This window comes from Hemicordylus capensis, chromosome 5, assembly GCF_027244095.1.
Source record: "Hemicordylus capensis ecotype Gifberg chromosome 5, rHemCap1.1.pri, whole genome shotgun sequence".
NCBI classification, from domain to species: Eukaryota; Metazoa; Chordata; class Lepidosauria; order Squamata; family Cordylidae; genus Hemicordylus; species Hemicordylus capensis.
Genome location: NC_069661.1, coordinates 244,374,767 through 244,397,222, shown reverse-complemented (window position 1 = coordinate 244,397,222; position 22,456 = coordinate 244,374,767). Strand labels below are relative to the sequence as shown.

The window sequence follows — 22,456 nt, the reverse complement described above, 5'->3', positions numbered from 1 at the left end:
TCCTTGAACCCTGTTAGGGAAGAGGGGGGGAAAGAACCAAAGTGTGCTTTGGATGAGGGTCCTGCTGTTTTTCTAGGATAAGGTGGAACAGCAGGGGTGGCAAAGCTGCTCAGTTGGTGCCTAGCTGTTACTGATGCAGCCCCACACTTGGAATTCTTGATGTTGTGGAAATCCTTGGCTGGATGGCTCTTGGGCTACTCTGGAAGCCTTACCATAGATCAGCACCCTGGCCAGCTCCCTGCTCTTATGGGTAAGACAGGACTCCAAGCCACACAGAAGCTGTAGTGGGAACAGGCCATATAAACCAATCTTCCAGGTTAGACTGTAGGCAGCAATTACAGTGGAGTCAGGAACTGGGAAGCAGTAGGCAGGGGTTGTGCTACACAGGGTGAGGCAAGCCAGGAATCAATACCCAGGATGTCCTTGAGGAACAAGCTGGAACACACCAGAGCCCAAATGCCAATGTTGCCCATGCAGAGTCTCAGCCCAAATAAGAAAACTTTTATAGTTATTCCTACCTAGAAGAGGGCCTGAGTGAGGAGAGACAGTCCAATGTCTGGAAATATATGTAGATATAGCAATATGTTCCAAACCTCTATCATGGTGGTTCACCAGGGCAATCAGGCATGATGCTGAGGATTCCCAGTTCAAGTCCCCATGGCTACTGACAGTGGCTGACATACTGCCTGGCATACTCTGTGTGTTTTAACAAAACATGCACACAGTTGCACAAGGGTGCTCTTGTGCAGATGCAACCATTATGCAAATGCAGTTGCATGATGTACAGCCATCATTTTCAATGGCCATCCATTGCACCACTCTGTGCAATTCCATACATTTGTGCAAAAGAGCATATGTTTCATTACAACAGAAATGGAATGTTGCACAGTATGTCAGCCACTGACTTAAGTCTGTCTTTGAAAGCAGAGCATGTACACAGAGAGAGAGCTAACACCTTATTTTTATTATACAAACGTACGCATACATACCCATCATAGGATACTGTTAATCCAGCCACTGTTCGGTTCTCACAGCCCACAACAATGTAAAGAAGTGAAATGAGGAATGCCATAAAAGCTGATAAAAATGCCATTTTTGCTGCAGAAACGATGCTTAATTTGTACTTTTTCATGATGAACCCTCCTAGGAAGATACTAATACTCACAACTGGTAAGACAGCTACACCTGAAATAAACATCAGAGAAAGAAGGAAGGAAGGTCACACACTTCCACTGCAATGGTTTGAATGACCAGATTAGAGGTGTCCACAAAACTATTCCAGGCAGTTCTGTTCAAATTTACCCAGTCCATGAGCCGGTTCATTAGAAATGGCCAGCAGTTGAGTTCGTGCACTAGAACTGGGCCAAACCGGTTCAAATAGGTTCAGCCTAGTTCTGCATGTTTGCAAAAGGGAATCCAGTAAGGTGACCTCCCACCCACCCCTGCCCTCCCATTTCAACACCTTAGAGCTCCCACATTGCTTATAAAGGGGAATCCTTACTAGATTCTCCTTTATAAGCATGCAGAACTGGCCGAACCAGGCTGAACCAGTTCCATTCGAACTGGGACCAGTTGGGGTCAGCTGAGACTGGGACTGACCCGATTCTGAATATTGCGTCCATGCCCAGGCCTAATGTAAACCATATAAAATAATATATATATAGAATAAGAATCCATTCAGATAAAACAGGAATCCATTTCATACCAAAACAAAACAACTATATGCAGGGGCAGCTGAGCAGAGCAGGCAGAACTAGTTGCCGACCAAGACAACAATTTATATATACTGCTTTATATGCCACTCTATAACTAGTGGTAGCAGCACTCCATGAGAGATCAGAGGACCTTCCCCACCTCCACCCAGTGCTCTCTGGAAAAGAACTACATTGCCCTTCCACCTCAAAGGAAGGGCCAGCCAGGAAGGAGCAAAGTGAACTTCCTTAGGAAGGGGATCCCAAAACATTGATTCCCTACCCTAGAAGTTATGAAAGAGAGCATGTTCTGGGTGCTGCACTTTAAGAAGCATGCACACAAACTAGAAGGAGTTCAGAAGAGGCAGCAAATATTGATTGATTGATTGATTGTTACATTCATATACCACCTTTCATAAAATTACCCCAAGATGGCCAAGAGTCTGGAAAACAAACTCAGAGAGGAATGCTTTAAGGAGCCAAGTATGGTAGTTTGGAGATAAGATGGAAGGAGAACATGATAGCATTTGTCAAGAATCTGAAGGACTGTCATATTGAAGGGGGCCTAAACTTGCTCTCCACTGCTCCAGAAGGCAGAATTAGATCTCATAAGCTTAAGTTACAGGAGGGAAGATTTTGGGTGAACATTAGGAGAAACTTCTTAACAGGAAGAGCCATTCAACAACGGAGCCAATTACTGGTTCCATGACAAAGGACTTACCTGTTATAAAGTTAGACTTGGATGCTGTCTGGCCGTACTGCTGCTCCATGTATTTTGGATTATATGTCAAGTAACCAATAAAACTGCTAAACTGCAGCAGTGAATAACACAGTAATACAAAGTACATTTTGTTACCGAATATTCTCTTCAGAGACTTAAAGAAACCTAAAAGGGGGGAAATGTATGGTGGTTAGTATAGGCCAGGCTGTGATCCCAGCCAGGAACCAGCACCCTAGTTTATACATATCCTTGTCACGATATTTCTGTTCCTTGACAGGAACTCTGACTTCAATATTTTTGTTAGGACCCCCTCCCCCTTTTGGGTGGTAAAGGATGGATCTTCATGAAGATATTAAATGCCTCATGATTCTCCTTCTAGTGTGGCTATGATGTCCAAGTTCAAACCTGAGATGCAGGAATGCCTGCTATTGCTTACACCCAAATGTTGTGCCGCTCTCTGGACAGTGTGCAACAGTACTGTGCTTTCTGCACATGGAAAGAATATTTCTCTTTCACCCATGATACTAGAACTCAGATCCACCCAATGGATTCAACTGGCACTTGGTTTGGGACAGACCCATGGAAAAACTTCTTGACACCATCTTAGAGAACATGCCCCACATATATTCTCTAAAATTTCTCAGGGAAGAATATGAAGGAAAGAAATTTGGAGGAATTTCTACTGAATTTTTGAATATTATCTGAAATTCTCATAGGGGTCTTTTTCTTCAACATAGCAGCCGGCTTTCTCGAAATCAGGAGCATTCCTAGGTACTGAAAAGATCTGCCTCCGGGACCGATAGGGTATGACTCGGGCCCACAGTCCCTTTTTTCATAATTAAACTCATTCATGACCACTCTTCCCCCCACCCCACCCACAATAATAATTAGGTATGTTTAAAATGTCTCTTTTCAAAAAGAATTCAGTGCAATCCTATGTGTGTCTACTTGAAAGTAATTCCCATTGTAGTCAAGGGGACTTACTCCAAGATAAGTGAGTACAGAATTGTAGCATCAGTTAAGAAGACATTGAAATGAATAGGGATGTGCACGAATTGAATTTTTCAATTCCATTCAAGTTTGAATCAAATTCAAATCAAATTTTGAAAATTTGTTTGAAATTTAAATTGAATTCAAAAATTTGTTTCAAATTTGAATCAATTTGAGCTTGCTTTAGTGCTTTTAAAAAACAATCAGGGGTCCTGGATGGTGTCAAACAGCCCTCAAATTGAATTTTAATTGAATTTCAAAAATTTGATTAGAATTGGAATCAAATTGCCCTTTTAAGAGTTGGTTTGATTCAAATTCAAATCACTCATATTATCCAGATTCGAATCAATTTGCACACCCCTAGAAATGAACAAGAATAAAATCAAATTGGCAGAAATCATGGTCCTCTAGCAATGTCACAGATAACATGGGGATCTGAATTTCCTTTTTCTTTTGCAAGCCATACTCCATAAAATGGAACATTTGAGAGGCAGAGTGGTATAGTAGTTAGAGTGTTGGACAAAGATTGGGGACACCTGGCTTCAAGTCCTTCTCTGCTCCCCCATGAAGCTCACTCTCTCTCAGCCTCACAGGATTGTGGTGAGGATAAAACTGGGAAGGAAAAATGGCATACACTGCTTTGAGCTCCTTGGAGGAAGGGCAGGATATAAAAAAGTCACAAGAAATAAAATATCTCTGCAATCCTGTATATTCAGGACTGCCTTGAGATTTTGTGTGGCTACAGCTGAGAGTAGTTTGCAGAGTCTTCTATTAATTGGTGGGTCCCTTATATTTAGCAGGGGGAGAGCAACTGTCCCTAAGCATTCCAACATAGTGTCTCTCCAGTGGCTATTGCTGGTGTCTATCTTATGGTTATTTTTAGATTGTGAGCCCTTGGGGATAGGGAATCATTTGCTCAATAATTTGTTAAGTAAACTACTTTCAGCAGAGTGTTGTTGTTTTGTGAGAAGAAGTATGTACATATCAATAATGATTTTATTTAACAGCTGAACTGCAGCACTCAGCACATGCTCAGAGTAACTGAGATTAACTGTGAACATCTGAGAAATGAAGCCAAAAGAAAGCAAGTCACAGAGGGAGGTCTTACTGAATGTTTGGTGGGGGATGCTAATTAGGGATGTGCAAAATGATTCAGGTATAAAATGATTTGTACCTGAATCTGGCTGATTTGGGTGATTTGTAGACAAAACAAATCACCCCTGTCCTCAATTGCCCAGATTCCAGTACAAAACAAATCACCCCAAATTTGGACCTGGGGGCTACAGAGTTTTGGACCTCCATTTTGTAGCCAAAGTGGGTTGGGTGGTAGTGCCCAATGGGTGGGAGCTACCACCGAAATTTCAAAGAAATAGGGCAAAGGGGTGATTTTTAGGGAATTTTTTACTTTGGTGCATCTTTAAGCTTTCCCCCATAGGGAATAATGGGAATTTCAGCAGCCTTATAGCTCCACATGGGGGGCACTAGGGTGCCCCAGAGTGGGTTGTGGTGGGTGGTAGTGCCCAATGGATGCAAGGAAGCTACCACCCATATTTCAAAGAAATTGGGCAAAGGGGTGATTTTTAAATGATTTTTGCACGACTTTAAGCTTTTCCCCATAAGGAAGAATGGGGATTTCAGCAGCCTTAGTTATAACTCCCTTGGGGGGGCACTAGGGTGGCCCAGAATGGGTTGTGGTGGGTAGTAGTGCCCAATGGGTGCAAGGAAGCTACCACCAGAATTTCAAAAGAATTGGGCAAAGGGGTGATTTTTAAAAGATTGTTGAAGTTGGCATGTCTTTGGGCAGATTTGGGGCAGAAAAGGGGCTTTGGGGGCAGAAGAGTGGGTCAGATGGTAGTGACCCAATGGGTGCCTGCTACCACCCAGATTTCAAAGAAAGTGGTGAAAGGGGTGATTTTAAAAGAATTTCTGAAGTTTGTTAAGCTTTCCCCCATAGGAAACAATGGGAATTTCAGCAGCCCCATAACTCCACTTGGGGGGCACCAGGGTGGCCCAGAGAGAGTGGTGTTGTAGTGCACAAAGTCCATGGGGCACTGGGTTTTGTTGTTTCTGAGGTGTTCTTCTGAGAGTAGATGCTGTTTGTTTGACATGGTTAAAAGACTGGATAACATTAAGAAACCCTAGAATTCTTGATTTGGAAGGATTTGACAGAAGGTTTGGATGGCATGCGTATCTGTGGTATGAAAAAAGTAAAATACATAAAGACTTTTTGAACCACTGTGTGAGAAGGAGTTTAATGAGGGTGTGGTTAAAATACAAAAATTGGTTTGAACCTAAAACTCCGTTATGGATATCTCCGATTGAAGCCTTATCACGTAAAGAAGTAAATATGCAAATGTGTTGGGGTACCTATAGGGATTTGTTACATTTTCAGGAAAAGGATTGTAAGTTAAAAAGTTTAACTGAAATACAAGATTTGGTTAGAGATTGGTTTCAGTATCATCAGTTAAATGAGATATATAAGAAAGACTTTAAAGTTGGATTTGAGGAACAGACTTCAAATTTTGAGAAGGAATTATGTCAAAATGATGAAAAATTAGTTTCTAAAATGTATAAATTGTTGCTTCTGGAGGAGACAAGAGAGGAAGTGGTTAAAACGACTATGATAAAGTGGGCTCAAGATGTGGGGCATAATATAGAAATGGCAGCCTGGGAAAAGATATGGAAAACTGATTTAAAATTCACTGCATGTTATGCTATAAAAGAAAACTATTATAAAATGATGTATAGATGGTATCTGACACCAAAAAAATTGGCATTAATGTATAAAAATGTTTCAAACAAATGTTGGAAGTGTGGACATTCTGAAGGCACCTTTTTTCATATGTGGTGGACCTGTGGGAAGGCTAAAGCCTATTGGGATATGATATATGATGAATTAAAGAAAATATTTAAAATGGCATTTCCTAAGAAGCCAGAATCCTTCCTGCTGGGAATAACACAAGGTGCAATCTCTACAACTAATTTAACATTTTTAATGTATGCTTCTACGGCGGCCAGAATTATATATGCACAGAAATGGAAGAGTAATGAATTGCCTTCAAAAGAAGACTGGCTGATAAAAATTTTGGAATATGCGGAGATGGCAAAACTTACAGCACTACTAAGAGACCAAAATTTGGAATGTTTTAAAGAAGATTGGAAACCATTCTTGTTGTATCTAAAGAATTACTTTCCTACTATGGACTTTACAGCAGGATTTGAAATTTAGCAAAAAAAACTGCAGGTTGGGTAGATTAACTATGTTTGTAAGGGTTTAAATTTATGTTTTGAATCATTATTATAGCAAGGGTAAATTTTATAGTTGATGATTCACGAAGAGATGTGTGCGGAAGTCCACCTTTTTGTGTGTATTTGCAAGTAATGATAATATTACTACTGTTAAAATTAATAAAAATTGAATTTGGGGAAAAAAAAAAGTAGATTCTCTGGTAGGAATGAGAGTGGATTCAACGTTTGTCACTGGGCACTACCACCCACCCCACTCTTTTGCCCGCGGGACCCCTTTTTTGTCCCAGAGCATTTCAGATTTGGATTTGGAAAATTAGGGTACAAATAGAATCTGGGGTGATTTGGGGGGAGGGGGTCAGATTCGGACCCCAAACAAATTAGATTTGAGTACAAATCAAAATGAAAAAATTGATTCGTGCACATCCCTAATACTAGTAGAAGCTTATCCATAAAGTTTTGCCATGCAAGATGAAATTTGGATTTGCAAATGAAGTTTCTATCAGAAGAGTAAAGGAAAAGTGTTTGTACAGACTGCTTTATAAAATAAAAAAAGATTGTATTGGGTTTGTGAAATCTGTTCTTAAAAACTACTACTACTACTACTACTACTACTACTACTACTACTACCACTCTACTACTACTACTATTACTACAACTACTGGAAAAATAATAGTCTCCCCAAACCAGTAGTTTTAATTCATGCCTCTCCTTGCATTCCTTGCAAGGTTTGCAAGATGTGCAAAGAGCAAAAAGGGAGCTACAGGTCCTCCTGCCCCTCACCCAGCACTTTCAGAGCTTACAAGGGTTGGTCTTGAAGTGGGGCTGGCTCCCACCAGGGTCGTGGGACAAGGCAGCATTTGGCACTTTGCATCAGGCACCACTGTACCTTGGGCCACTTAGGCTGCAACACCAACCTGCCTGAGCATCTGCCGCCAACTGCCACTCCCTTTCCATGAAGTCTTATAAAGCCTGGACTTCCAAGTCTGCTGCTCAGTCTGACCCTGGAGCCTAAATCTTCCTAAGGCCTGATGAGACTAAATGAACCCTTGGTGAGATCCATCAAGGCAATTCTCATATCCCTACCTTTAAGTTTTCCTGCCCAGTCCACTCCTTGTTGACTTTCGGACTTCTGTATTTGCTGTTGATCACCATCCATGGTCACTGTGGCCGTTTTTGTCTTGCTATGAGGGTTCTCTCCGTCCTTGTTCAGACTTTTCGGCAGGAAGCAGAAGGGGATGGCGGCTGTCAGATTGAGGACGGCAGCAACTAAAAAGCCGAGCCACCATGCGCCTACCCAACGGGAATCAGCTGGAGTTATGGTGATTGTGCCTAGAATAAGAGACGGATCAAATCAAGTTCCCAGAGTTGGGCCATTGTGCGAAACAGGATGCTGGACTAGATAGGCCCTGGGCATGATCCAGCAGGGCTGTTCTTAGGTTCTTCTGTAAGTTCTATGATCTGTTTTGTTTGTTTTTACAGGAGGCCCTCAAATATTGTGGGGTAATTTCATGGAAAATTATGTGAGCAATGAAACTACAATATTTGAGTATTAGACCTAAAAAAAAAAAAAAAAATGGGGGTTAGGTAACTTCTCAACTGGAATGGAGTTGGATTTTTAAACTTTAAACCTTTTGTAACAGTCTGCACATCAGCTGGGAAGTGTGCAGGTTGCTCTGAGAAGTGTTTAAAGTTTAAATATCCAAGCTTGTGCACTGCATGAGAGTGAATATTTACACTTAAACCTCCCGGAGCTGCCTGCATGCCACATCTCAGCTGAAACACAGGCTGATCCAGGTATACCAACTTAGTTAGGGGGTAGTTAAGGGGGTTTTCCTATCTGGAAAGCCTGTGAATGACTGAAATTACCCTTGTGATATCTAAATTGCTATAAAGGTAAGTTGCTCACAAATGGTGAACATACGGGAAATGAACCTGCGATATTCAAGGGTCTCCTGTATAGCATCATCAATTTGCAAGGCACTTGACAGAATAACAGACAGAAGACAGGGCTGTTCAACCCAGAGAAAGAGGCAATAGAGGGAGGAAAGGAATGGAACTGATGGTGCTGTTGCTCAGTGGTAGAGCATCTGCTTGGCATGCAAAAGATCCCAGGTTCAATCCATGGCAGCATCTCTAGGTAGGACTGGAAGAGACTCCCACCAGTCCATGATGCCATCTCTGCAAATCATGTTACATACCAAAGGTCGTAATGATCCATTTCATCTGACATCTTACCCAAATCCACAAAACCAATGTCGACGTACAATCTGGCTAATAGAGACCCCAAGAGGAAACCACCGATGGGACCAATCATTGCTATGGTGTGCAAACCACCTACAATGAGAGTGAAAACAGTATTAATGCATTCCAGTTTGCAATCCAGGGATATTCTGTACTGCTGATTCACTTAGTCCGTGCGCACCTGGACCCATGGACTGCATGCACCCATTCCCTCCCCTACCATCAGAAGATCTTTTAGGGCCGATTTACACATTTCAGTTTGTGCAATGGCTCAGCAGAGCTGAACCAAAAAAGGGGGGGGGGGCTTTTCCACTGAAGCTTAAACAAGGGGTGGAAAATGTCCCATCCTTTCAGAGATCTTTCAGATGGCCCTGCAAAAGGGGGAAAATGGGAGAAGAGATGGTCTTGTGGTAGCAAGCATGAATTGACCCCTTTGCTAAGTAGGGTCTGCCATGCTTTGCATTTGAATGGGAGACTACATGTGAGAGTACTGGAAAATGTTCCCCTCCGGGGATGGGGCCGCTCTGGGAAGAGCATCGGCATACTTGCATGCAGAAGATTCCAAGTTCCTTCTCTGGCACCTCCAAGACAGGCCCGAGAGAGACTCCTGCCTGTAACCTTGAAGAAGCTGCTGCCGGTGTGTGTAGACAATACTGAAGCTATTCTGACAATTAATAGAACTGGGCTAAGGGAGACCAGCCCGGTTTCTAGTGAGCATCAGAACCACTGGGCTTGCAGGTGAGCAGGTTCTACGGCGGCTAGCCCACCTAATTTCCCCTCCCTTTAAACCAGGTTACCGGAGCAAGCACTCCATTAGCATGGTTTTCCTGATCGTGAGACGCCGCAGCGCAACTTTGCACCGTGGAGGCTCATGAGGAGACCCCTGACCAGGAGCTCCCACAAGCTTCCTGGCCTTGGGGGGTCTCCCCAGATTGCCCTGCACACTTGCATGGGGCATCCTGGGACTTCCAGGCACCAGGCAGCCCCTGACCCCCACAACCCCAACTGGCTAGTTGTGTTGATGGCCGATCAGCCCGCCCTCCCCGCACACCACCTTGAGCTGGTTCACTTTGATCATCTGAAGCACCTCACTGAGTTAGATGGAGCAATCGTCTGATTCGGTATATAGCAGCTTCCTGCGTTCCTGTATATTCACCCATTGTGCAGGGCCCCTTGAGCTGAAGGAAGGAGGAATGCATCCCTATTGCTGAGACAATGAGATCAACACTGTTGATTCAACAGTCCCTGTTTTGCCATGCTACAGCAATGGAATTGGCCTTGTTCTGGCAATGAGCTTGGCCCTCCCATCCCATTTTGAGTGAGGACAAAAAATTAGCTCCATTTGCTCTCAATAATGCTTATTATCACAATTACAAATAGGGTAGGAAGCCCTCCCTAGCGTAGTTTGGAAGCTGTGCACATTCCTGTTTTCTGATCGTCTGTGAGTGAAAAGCAAGGTAGGAGGTGGAGGAAGTTATTGTCTGCTAGGAAGTAGCTGGGGAGGAGGGAGGAATCTTTAAAGAGGTAGGAGGAAAGGCTCTCCGATGCAGTGCTGCTTAGCACATGATCTTTGCCAGGACCTCCAGCTGTGTTTTTAATTCACACATAAGCATGAAACAGGGGTGCATACAGCTCTCAAACCAGGGTAGGAAGCTTCTCAATTAAAAGTTGTGAGAACAGCCCTATTATTTATCATGCAGTGAATCTGACTGGCCATGCAGCACTGTGACTGACATCATTACATGCCCTATGTGATCCCTGACTGGATGGGATTATGTAGTGAAAGAGAAAGAAACTTTTAAAATGGTGGCCAGTATGGTTGGAGCTGCAAGCAAGCATGAAAAATATGTGTAAGGGCCAAAAGGTAGGGGGTGGAGTGGGTGAGACTTTTGCCCCTCTTGAAAGCCCACTTCCCAAAGTTAAAATTCAGTATTAGCCATAATTACATGTGCAGTAGACACTTGATATTGTGATGTTTGGAAGCGTGATGAACAAGTAGGAACCAACTTGTGCTTTACAAACATACATGCTTTCCATTTAGACATTACCTATATACATAGGTGTATCTTCTTCTTTAGAAAAATCATCCAGGTATGAGATACCCAGTGGAGTTATTGGTGTTTCACCTATTCCACGTAAAATGTTCCCAATATAGACAGCAATCCATGCATAAGAAGAATCCTCCTTTTCACAGCCTGCAAGAGACAGCAATTACAGCAATTTAAAATTTTAATAATTTTAAAAACTGGTTGTAATAATGTTATTCTATTGTTTTTTATTGTCATGTATTTCATTTGTGACTTTAACATATTTTAAATTTTGTACACCACCTAGAGATAGGGGGCGGTTGGAGAGGGTGAAGAGAGGAAGGGGCTAGATTCTGTCAGCTCCCTGAGCTCTCCTGATGAATAACAGCCGTCTCACCCTGCCTGAGCATTCCTGTCTCGGTTGAGGAGGGTTTGTGTTTTTTTTGCAGCCCCAGACCTTTGGAAGAACCAGCTTATGGCAGCCTGATTGCTGTCCTATTCCACCTGTGCCTTCTAACTGAGTGCTTGAATTGTTCCACCTGTCCCTAAGGACCAGAGAGCTCTCCTGAGAAGGGAGATTTCTGAAGTCCCTGGCAGCATATATTGGAGGGAGGCACGCTGGAGGCATAGCTGATGGTGGAGCCGGCGGACCACCTGTAGGTGGCCGCCAAAGCCGGCCACCAAAGGGGCCGGCCCTTGGTGCCAAGCCTTGGGTGTGGGACTGGAGTCTGGTGGGGGAAAGTTATATTAAGGTGGGGTTGGAGATCTGGGTTGAATATTGTTAGTCCTCCTTTTATTGGGTTGTGCCAGGCCTTTTGTTGTCATGTGTTTGAGTTCCCTTGGGCAGAGTGATGCAGGGGGTGCATCCAGCAGCTCTGGGGCAGCTATTACTATTGTGGTGGGGAACAGAAGAATTGGCATTGGTAGAGCAGCTGGCCGTTACAGGGGAAGGGAAACTAGCAATTTAGTAACTGTTTCCACTTCGGGCTGCCCTGTCAGCTCTCTGGCCTCGGGGAGCATTCATCAGAATGGGAAAATAGGGACATGTTGGCTGGTATGCAGTTGCCACCTTCTGCCCAAAATTCTACTGAGAATCTCCAACCAACTTGATGCCTAGATTGGAAGTTGGGTGGAGATTCTCAACAGAATCTCAGGCAGAAGTTGGCAACCGGATGCACCAGCAGTTTTGGATGATATGCTCACGGGAAGCAAGCATGGCTGCTGTGGAAACATCTGGTTCCCTCCTACTTTGTACTTACTGAAAATCAGGTCCTTACTATGTTTCTTTCCCATGCATGCATCTAAATTAATTTGTATAATTTTTCCTTATTTTCCCTGTAAAACACTTAATGCCTTCTAAAGTTGGAATTCTATACTAAGATTACTACTGCCACTGCCACACGGCAGCTTTTTGTTTGAAAGGTAAAAGCTGGGAGAGGAGAGGAGGACTGACGCATTGGGCTGGGTGGGTGATTTGGAGACCCCCCGCCAAGAGAGAGGCCATGGGGACTAGTGTCCCCAAGTCAGGGGGTAAGAGCACCTCTAGATGTTGGCCTACAATTCCCAGAACCCCTGGCTATTGGCCATGGCAGCTGGGGATTATGGGAGTTGTAGTTCAAAAACAGCTGGAGGGGCTAAGTTGAGCAGGCCTGGTCTAGACAATAATTGAGCTAAATGGACCAATGGTCTGACTCAGAATAAAGCAGCTTCCTATGATCTTACAACTTGAAAACATTTTTTCCCCTTTATTAACCTTGGGCAATTTTTTACCCATATTGGGCAGCAGCAATATACTTTAGGAATATGCTGAAAGGCATCATCTCATACTGCATGAAAGATGGCAATGGTAAGCCACTCCTGTATTCTACCAAAGAAAAGCACAGGGCTCTGTGGGTGCCAGGAGTCGACACCGACTCGACAGCACACCTTTACTTTACTTTAAATTCAAATTCAGCAAGTCCACCAGTGATTCTGGAAGAGGTCTCTGGATTAACCCACAAGGTTTTTGCACCCTCTTTGGGCAGAAGGACATGGGGCATCCCAAATGGCATCCCCGTGCCAAATCTGCCACTGCTGTCTTGCAACCTGAAGGATCATTGACCACATGTCATCATGACATCATCACAGCAGAGTGGGGAAGAACGAAGAAAGTTATGAGGTCACCACATGGCGAGATACTACACATTATGGGGGAGAAGGGAAGGATTAGGCACAGGGCACAATTTGTAGTGTCAGCTCCATGTTGATTGGAATGTGCCATTCTACCTTGAGTATTTACACACCTGCATTACACAATCACCCCCTTACCTAACCCTGGAATCCTTTTTGATTCCTTAAGTGCTTGATCTGCTGAGCAGGGAGAGATTCCAAATGTTGAATTGTCTGATGCCGGATAAATGGTTTCATATTTATAACTAAAAAGAAAGAAGGCTATATTTAATAAAGACAGATTAGGGAATATGGAAGATTACTTTCCACTCATGTGAAGAGAGTAGCATGATTATTATTTTCAATCCTCTATAACTGAGATGTAGAACATGTGGATGTAATAGGCTCAGAAAGGCTTGACCCTAAATTTCCCCAGGGTTCTGAACAATGATGGGGGCTTCTCAATAAAGGGGTTCACACCGCTGATTCTCAAACCTCTGATAGCAGACTTCTACCTTTTTTCCTTAATTAAAACTGGAGGCACACAATGTTCTTATGGCTGAAAAGACTGATGTTTAAAGTATAAAAGAGCAACATGTTTTCATCTTCAGAGGATCATCTATCCCTGTTTTCCTGCATGACTCATTAATCTGTGCAGTTTTCTAATTTGTGCTGTAGTGACATGCAGAGATGCACTGGCTGCTTCTTCTAGGGGTGGGTAATTCTAAGCATTCTTGCCAGGGGTGGGACATCAGTCACATGAGATACAGAGATGGTCCTTCTGAGCTCTCTGATTAGACTGAGGGGCACTGCTTTGTGGTGGCTCCTGTCGTTTCTGGAAGGATGGTTCCAGAAGATAGTGCTGGGAGACTCTTGTTCAACACATTGGTCATTGGCCTATGGTGTCTACAGGGTTCTATCTTGTCTTCCATGCTGAGTGTGGTGGCACCAATATACAGATGACCCCTAATTCAAATTCTCCACTCCATCACATTCTAGTGAGAGTGCTGATGTGCTAAACTGATGCTTGAAGTTGGTAATGGATTAGATGGGGGCAAAGAAATTGAAGTTTCATTCAGATCAGTCAGAGGTGTTCCCACGCAAATGGAAAAAGTCTGCAAACAATGTTATGCAAGAGTACACCCATCATTTCCAATGGGCTTACTCTTATGTGATGTCATTTTGAAACTTGTGTGCATACAGTGTTACTGGGCTGATGTACCCTTGTGTTATATGTCAACACTGATGTTCGGGGGGGGGGCAATTTCTCTAAAACTACAGTGCCCCTTTTAAAAATAAATAAATTACATTTTCCTGAAAAATCCTAGATTAATCATTGCATTCTCTTCCCCCTGCCATTATTTTACTTGCTTGCCCAGCTAGTGCAACTCTACTAACTAATAAATAATTATAAAATATAAATATAAATGCCTACTTACCGTCCCATGATGAAGTGAGGCATTGCTGCTAAAATGCTCCCAAGGGACATGATAAAGCAGCCGAGGGCAATTATTCTTGGCCTGTGAAGTTTTGCTCCAAAGTAACTTACAAATGAGATCACCAACAGATTACCTGGAAAACAAAGCAAACAGATACCAATGGAGGCTATTTGTGGTGATGTAATTTGGCATTTGTCCCCAAAGCCTGATCATGGTTTCAGGCTGGTTACTACAGTGAAATAGGGGTTGTGAATAGGGGTGTGCACAAATGGTTCAAAATAAACTGGCTCGCTGCAAACTGGGTTGATTTCTCTGGCTTGATTGAGAACAGGACCAGCCCTCAGTAAAAGTGGTTGGTCCGCAATCAAACTGAATCAAACCTGGTTTGATGCGAACAGGTTCGAAGGTTCAAGCGGCTATGGCGACCGCCATTTTGTCTGCTTGTTTACTTGTATTTCTCCCTTGCTGATTGGTTTTGTGTCACTGCCTTCCAATAGGTTTGTGATCTCGTTTCCTCTAGTTGGCTTGTTCCTCCAAATCAAGTGTTGCCAGGGCAACTCTGCCCCCATTGGCTGGTGTGTGTGGGGGGGGGATGATGATGGAAGGGAGCAAAAAAGTGGGAGTTTCGAAGTGTATTTAAACGCCAGGCAGGCAGTGCCTGGCTTCACTCTGCCTTAGATCTGGAGAAAGAGAGCTGGCTGCCTTGTTTTTGCTGGGCCTCCTGCCCTGTGGGACCTGCTGGGCCTTGCTGGACCTGCTGCTTAATGCTCAATCACTGATCTGAATCACTCTGCACTGCAGCAGACACTGCTTTACTGGGCCTTCTGCTGGTAGGGAGAGGGGGTCAGGCTTATCTATTTCTCTCCTTTTTCATTTTCTTTTCCAGTACCAACTGCTTTTTGTTTTCCTAAATTACCAGCACTCCTGTGAATGTAAATGGTTGCTGTCCACCCCCCACTTTTCTTTTCTGATTTTTTGGGGGTGGATGGGTAGCCCATCTGGTGGCCCCCTTTTACCCTCCCACTGGCTGTTGAGTGCTAGTTTGTGCTCGGCCTGATTGTCTGGAGCTCCTGGTCAGACAGACTCCAGCTGAAGATGCCAAAAGAAGAATTGATGAGCTTGGTGAGCCCCCCGCCCCGCCCTGACTGATGAGCTAGGTTATGGCTCTTTCTTTCAAACAGGGCCTCATTGGGAGGAAGGGATTTAGATAGATAGGTACTAGGACTGAGCAGCAGAGGTAGGAGGGGACTGGGTAGCTTAGGCAATAGTAATCTCCTCTCCCTCACTTCCTTTAGACTAATCCCATTGTTGCTCCCCCCCCCACCAATAAATCCTGCTTCTTTATTTGGGGGGATTTAATTTTTCTAGCTTCTTTGTGTGCACTACAGTGCTATAGATAGTGCCAGATAGGCACACACAGCATAATAAATAGACCACCCCTGGCCCCACATCCCCTAAAGGTGCTTCCCCCCACTAACAGAGCTAAGGCTTTAATTTAAAACACACAAGATGTCCTCCAGGAGGGAGCAGGGCAGAATTAGGAGCAGAGTGGCTGGCAGAGGGAGGAGTGATGCTACTGGTCATGGGGGTGAAGGAGGAGAGAGGGGCCTACACCCCAAGTCACTGCCGTCCCCCTAGAGGTTGTTGTGCACAGGTTCATCTATCCGGTGGTGCTGCCCCCTCCCACAGTGCACTAGAAGTAGCGGGGGCTCCTGTCAAGGAAAAAGCTCTTCCTGTGGCAGCGGAGGAGGAGGAGGTGTCTTCAGCTACTAGTGCAGCAGCCAGATCTCTCTCTCCATCCTCCTTCCCAGTCCCCATTGGTGGTGTAATTGCCTGGTCTGAGGAGGAGCCAAAGGACGTCATTCTGGTTGTTCATTGACCTTTTCAGTCCCGGACCAAAGGTGGTGGCAGTGGTGGCGGCCCCCAGCAGGAACCAGCAGTCCCAGAACCACCACCACCAAAATGTTTCAGGACTGAGAGCAGCATGGTGTGGGACCACTTTGAGCTCCTACACGTTGCCTGCACCCACTCCAGGTCAGCAGGGTCAATGACATTCAGCATCTTGTGAAGGTGACGACGCTGAGGCACCTGCAAAGGCATCATCCAGGGGTCCTTGCTCCTGCTGGCAGTGCTAGGCTGGCTGGTGTGCCTTCGATTAGCAGCGGCAAGGCACATGATCTTGCTCTCAAGCAGGGGATGTTGCCAGTTATGCAGTGGGTGCAATCCATGGGCAGCAGTCTGGTCAGCCAGAGATTCATCTCATTACCCAGACCATCATCCCATCACCTGGACCTCATCATGACCAGCCATTCCAGGTGGTGGAGAACGCTGGCTTCCTCCGGCTGCTCCAAATACTTGCACCCTCATGCCCTCATGCACTACCATCAGCAGGCAGGTGGTGCCCTCCCTGTACCCAGGGCCAATGCCGGACTATTTTGCACCCTAGGCAAACACATTGACACCCTACACTCTGCACCCCTCTGAGGTCTGCACTCTGCGCCCATCTGAGGTTTGCGCCCTAGGTGGCTGCTTAGTAGGCCTAATGGTAGTAGCGGCCTGCCTGTACCAGGTGTGCAGGAAGGTTGTGTTGAGGCTTTGAAGTCAGCAGGGCTGACAGCATCATGCACTTCACATCTAATCTGTCTACTAGCTTTACTGGGTGCACACTGCTTTCCTGAACCAAACAGGAGGCGGTTTGGTCCACAATCAAACCAAACCTGGTTCAGGAGGACCAGTTTGGGATCAAACAGGCAGCTGGTGGGGGAAGGGGGCAGTGAGAGAAGTGGTTTGATGTTCTTACCAGGCTAAAGTTCACCCCCACGGTGCAGCCCAAATGCGAAGCACTCCCTCTGCATCAAGCCACCCATGCGTAGGCTTGAACCATGCCACCAGGAATCCTCACTGGATTTGCATTTACAAGTATAGCCCCTCATATCGCTGAACTGGTTCTGTCAGATGGACTGGATCAGCAAGTCTGTTCAGCCGAACCGGTTTGAGGACAGGCAGTTCATTTCAAATTTGGTCCAAATTCAAACCAAACCACACACAGGTTGTACTTGCAGTGTTGTGGGGAAGAGGGGCAAATGGAACCTCGTGGTCAGTGGCTGACATACAAAGCAAGGATGCACCAGTGAAGCAAGGGAACAAAATTATAATGGCTGACATACAGAGCAAGGATGCTCCGGTGCAGGAAGAGAGCCACCTAGCGGATCTTCCCAACTAACTGCACTGGTGAAGCAGAGAAACAGCAGTTTTTAACACCCTCCACTTAGCCGGAAGCCCTCTGTGCCACCTGGAAATACGTCCTTGAGGTTGCTCACCCCTCAGGGACGTATTTTAGGGCAGCAACGAGGACTTCCTGGGGAAGGGGAGAGCATCCAAGATTGCCACTTTTAGGCTGCTCTCTTGATGCACCAGGGCATCCTTGCTCTGTATGTCAGCCCTTATAAATTTGTGTTCCCCATGGGCCGTTTCCCCCTGCATGGCCTCTCTGATATCAGTTACCTGTTTCAAAGCCTCCATCTATGAAGCCAACTGTAGAGGAGGAAATGCCAAACCTCCTTTCCATCTGCGTGATGGAACTCTTCATGATGGCCCCGGTAAATACTTTACTGAAGAAGATGAATGCTAGGGCAGCAAAGAAGGCCTGACAAAGGATGAAAAGAAAAAGGAGAAGCCAATGAGGACTAGTGTTCTGCTGGACAATGAGATCCATCTCAACACATTGACAGATGGGGGTCCTTCAAGGAGCAACTCTGAGAAGAAAGATGGTCATGCGATCAAATGTTCTGACTACCCCTGAATGGCAATGGGTCATTTTTAAGCTGCATGTATTTAAATACACATCCGGGTACTAGGGAACATTCATGTGCAGGGGTGGCCAACCAGAAGCTGTCCAGCTGTTGTTGGACTACAACTCCCATCATCTACAGCTGCAATAACTGTGGCTGGGGGTGATGGGAGTTGTAGTCCAACAACAGCTGGAAAGCAGAGATTGGCCACCCCATACTAATAGATATATATCCCTTTCACGGTCTTTACTTTTAGTCTACACATGGGTGAGGATTGGGTTTTGTAATACTGAACATTTTTGCAGCCTGGAGCTTTTTAGTTTAGGGGGAAAAAGACAACTGAGGGGTAACATGATAGAGGTCTAGAAAAGTATGCATGGTGTGGAGTGAGTGGAGAGAGAGAAAAAAATTCGCTTCTCGCATAACACTAGAATGAGGGGTCATCCCATTAAATTGGTCTCCAAGAAATTTAGGACCGACAAAAAGAAGCGCTTTTTCACACAACGCATAATTAACCTATGGAATTCTCTGCCACAAGATGTGGTGACAGTCACCAGCCTGGATGGCTTTAAGATGGGCTTATATCAATTCATGGAGGACCGCTCTATCAATGGCTACTAGTCTGAGGGCTATAGGCCACCTCCAGACGCAAGATGCCTCTAAATATCAGTTGCAGGAGAGCAACAGCAGGAGAGAGGGCATGCCTTCAGCAATAGCCTGTGGGCCACTGTGCAAAACAGGATGCTGGACTAGATAGTCTTTAGGCCTGATCCAGCAGGGTTGTTCTTATGTAGCAAGCTAATCACTGGATCAATGTGATTCTCATTAGCAATATTTCAATGCAATACCTACTGATGATTGCTTAAATATTATCCAGCAACTTTGTCAGCAGAGCCCCTTTTTACTTCATCTTGTCCCAAGACAAATAGGCTTGTGACATATGGGGTGAATGTTGCATTGCAGGTGAGCAAACAAACTAAATTGGGATTTGAACTTTGGGATGCTGTTCCCTGCAGTCTGAAGAGCCTGTAGCTCAAAGAGCAGTGGCCGGTATGATGATAACACTCCACCCAGGGCTGTGCTAACAGAGCTTCTGCATTTCCCCTTCATTGCTGCAAATGGGGGGAAATGTTTCTCTTAACACGTCAGGGCTGCCTTCTGATTCTGTATTCTGTATTGGCACACATGTTAGCCAAGTGCTTTGTATGTTCAGAGCCAATGAATTTTCTCTCTCTCTCTCCTTCTTTCAGCCAACACCGAAAGCACTTTTAAAGTTGCAAAATTTTGTGCTATGGCTTGTAGTATACAGAAGCAATGGGTTAAATGACCAATGATTAACCCTGCTAACTGAGGGTCAATCAGTGGTGATTCTCTTCTATTTAGCAGGGGGGGAGCAACTGGCCCTGTCCAACCCGAGCACAGCATCCCTCCAGTGGCTGTTTCTGGTGTCTGCCTTATGTTTCTTTTTCGATTCTGAGGCCTTTGGGGACAGGGAACCATCTTATTTATGTATTATTTATGTTTCTATGTAAACTGCTTTGTGAACTTTGGTTGAAGGGTGGGAAATAAATATTATTGGTGGTGGTAGTAGTAGTAGTAGTAGTAGTGTCCTGAATTAAGTGCATACAGAGTACACAAGCTGTTTATCTGGTGGTGCTGGGGTATTGCATTCAGTTCAAACTTTATTTTGATCATCAACCAGCAAAAGAAAAATACACCAAGACCTATTTACTTCATCATGACAACTGTTCAAAACAGAACAAGACAGTATCATCCTAATTATCCTCAGAAACAAAAACAAGAACAAAAAACACCCACCTATACTTCAAATATACTACTACATTTAAATTCAGGAAGAATTTTGAATAACCCCACAATGGACTCTGGCAATATTATAAGTGATTATTTCATTCTGGTTTGGAAGAAGAAGAAGAAGAAGAAGAAGAAGAAGAAGAAGAAGAAGAAGAAGAAGAAGAAGAAGAAGAAGAAACAACCCATAAATATCTTCAGAATGCCCCTGAAAACTTTGATATAAAAGGAGAAATACAATTTTCACATAATTCCTTACCAAATAAGCAGTATAATAAAACATGCTTTACCGTCTCAACTTCTCCTGAACTGTAGGGACACAAAAGAAACCTACTATCTAGCACCACAGAGGGAAGTGCATCGAAACGAGCAGGGACAACATCTTCCAGTGTTTTAACACTATGAGCAAATTAAGATAATCTGATGACCTACAAAATGAATCTTTTATAGATAGTGTGGCTAGAAATGGAACCCACATAATTTTGCTCTTCTACATCTAGAATGTGCTGTTCTAAGGACAACCTAGCTTTCTCATACCCCAAGGGAGTCAGAGATTCTACAGAAAACTTTTATATTTGAAGTTTTTGCTGTAAGGCTTTCTTCCATGTAGATTGGAAGTTATGAGCAAGGTTGAGCAGGGCCAAACCCAGTGGATGAAAACTCAGCTTCAGCCAGAATTTGAAAGTGGCTATCTACACCCTGGTTTCAACTTTTGGAAGCCCTGCTTCTAGCCAAATGTGTTGTCCGGCTACACGTCCCTGTCCCTTTACCAAGCCTGGCTAGGCTTATCGGTCCAGCCTCAGAGCAGGGAAGAGGAGGGGGTTGAGCGTCTCCCTGTGCCTCCTCCATCCCAGGCTGCCCAGGCCTTAATCCCAGGCCTTAAGGAAGAGAGCTGGTCTTGTGGTAGCAAGCATGACTTGTCCTCTTAGCTAAGCAGGGTCTGCCCTGGTTGCACATGAATGGGAGACTAGAAGTGTGAGCACTCTTAAGATATTCCCTTCAGGCAGGCCCGACCCTAGGGTGGGGCAACTGGGGTGGTAGCCCCGGGCCCCGCATTTGGAGGGGCCCCAATGTGCCAGCGAGTGGCAGGCAGCCCTGCAGACTGGCCACCATGTGTGTTTGCCTGGGGGAGGGGGGGAAGCAAGCCCTGTGCCCCCTGCGCCTGATGCAGGGGGTGCAGCTTTGCTCTGAAACGGGGCCGCATGCTCTGTTTCAGAGCAAATACCGGCTGTGCTGTGTTCACAGCATGGCTGGGAACTGCTTTCCCTGCCTTAAGGCAGAGGGAGCAGCTCCTGGCCAGCGCTGCGCTCACAGCCTGTTTTAAAGCGAGGCCATGCCCCCTGCTGCCTCTGACATCAGACTCTGCTGACATCAGACACAGGGGGCGGGCCCCTTCGCCCCAAGTCCCACACCCCTCAAAGGACGGTGCTGCCCTCAGGGGATGAAGCCGCTCTGGGAAGAGCAGAAGGTTTCAAGTTTCCTCCCTGGCTTCTCCAAGATGGGGCTGAGAGAGATTCCTGCCTGTTGCCAGAAGCCTTGCAGGGAAGAGGAGGCTTTAACATCTGCTTCCCAGAGACAGCGGCGGCCCAGTGGTGAGAGCCTGTGTGGCTACTGTCTGCTGTTGTCAGCTTGCCAGTCCGTATGCCCCCTAATGTATAGGGCTGTGGCTGCTATCCTGAGGGTGAGTCTGTGTGGGATTGGGGCCAGAAGGAGTGAGTCAGCAGTTCCTGAGGGTCAGCTGCTCAGAGTAGCCATCTTTCTGGTCTTATCAAAAGGGCTGCTGCCCTGTGCCGGTGGGCCCACCACTGGCGGGGTCACCCCTTTGGGGGAGCCACTTTGGGGGGCAACAAGGGTGAGGGGCTGGTGGTATTTTTGGCCCCTGTTGTTTTGGAGTCCTAGGTGTTCCAGATGTGTCTTGGTTTGTCTGGAGATGGGGAGGCAGGGTGTGTGTCCACTGACTGTGGAGTGGCTCTGCCGGTAGTGGTGGGGAATAGAGGAAGTAAAGTTGGCAGGTCAACACGTTGTTACAGAGGAAGGGAAGTTAGAGATCTATTAGCTGTTTCCCCTTCTGGCTGCCCTGCCAGCTCTTTGACCTTGGGGAGCCGTGCCAACCTCTCACAGACTCTCACCCCGCTCCTCTGTAATGCCAGGTCTGTCCAGAGTAAGTCGGAAACCATCCATGATCTGATTCTGGATGAAGGGGCAGACCTGGTATGTATTACAGAGACTTGGTTGGGGGAGGTTGGTGGCCCAGTCTGGTCGCAGCTTCTCCCTCCAGGGAACCCTGTTAGAGTGGCTGTGGTCTATAAGAATAACTTCTCAGTGACCAGGATCCCTGTGGAAGTGTCTG

The 22,456-nt window shown here is 45.4% G+C and overlaps 1 protein-coding gene and 1 non-coding gene across 3 annotated transcripts in view; one reads left to right on the top strand and one right to left on the bottom strand.

Moving 5' to 3' along the window:
- Positions 1–22,456, bottom strand: part of LOC128327384 (solute carrier organic anion transporter family member 1B3-like) — a 48,697-nt gene that overhangs the window by 13,157 nt on the left and 13,084 nt on the right. Inside the window, exons 4-11 of one of the 2 annotated variants that reach the window (XM_053256186.1) lie at positions 18,011–18,152; positions 14,507–14,639; positions 13,227–13,333; positions 10,941–11,087; positions 8,887–8,985; positions 7,735–7,980; positions 2,413–2,577; positions 990–1,185 (exon numbers count right to left, since the gene is read on the bottom strand). In XM_053256186.1, the coding sequence (XP_053112161.1) occupies positions 990–1,185; positions 2,413–2,577; positions 7,735–7,980; positions 8,887–8,985; positions 10,941–11,087; positions 13,227–13,333; positions 14,507–14,639; positions 18,011–18,152 (1,235 nt within the window). The remainder of the gene's footprint in view (positions 1–989; positions 1,186–2,412; positions 2,578–7,734; positions 7,981–8,886; positions 8,986–10,940; positions 11,088–13,226; positions 13,334–14,506; positions 14,640–18,010; positions 18,153–22,456) is intronic. The other variant, XM_053256187.1, reaches the window with a different exon arrangement.
- On the top strand, positions 8,713–8,784 carry TRNAA-GGC (transfer RNA alanine (anticodon GGC)). The gene has a single exon. It is a non-coding gene; the product is annotated as a tRNA-Ala (tRNA).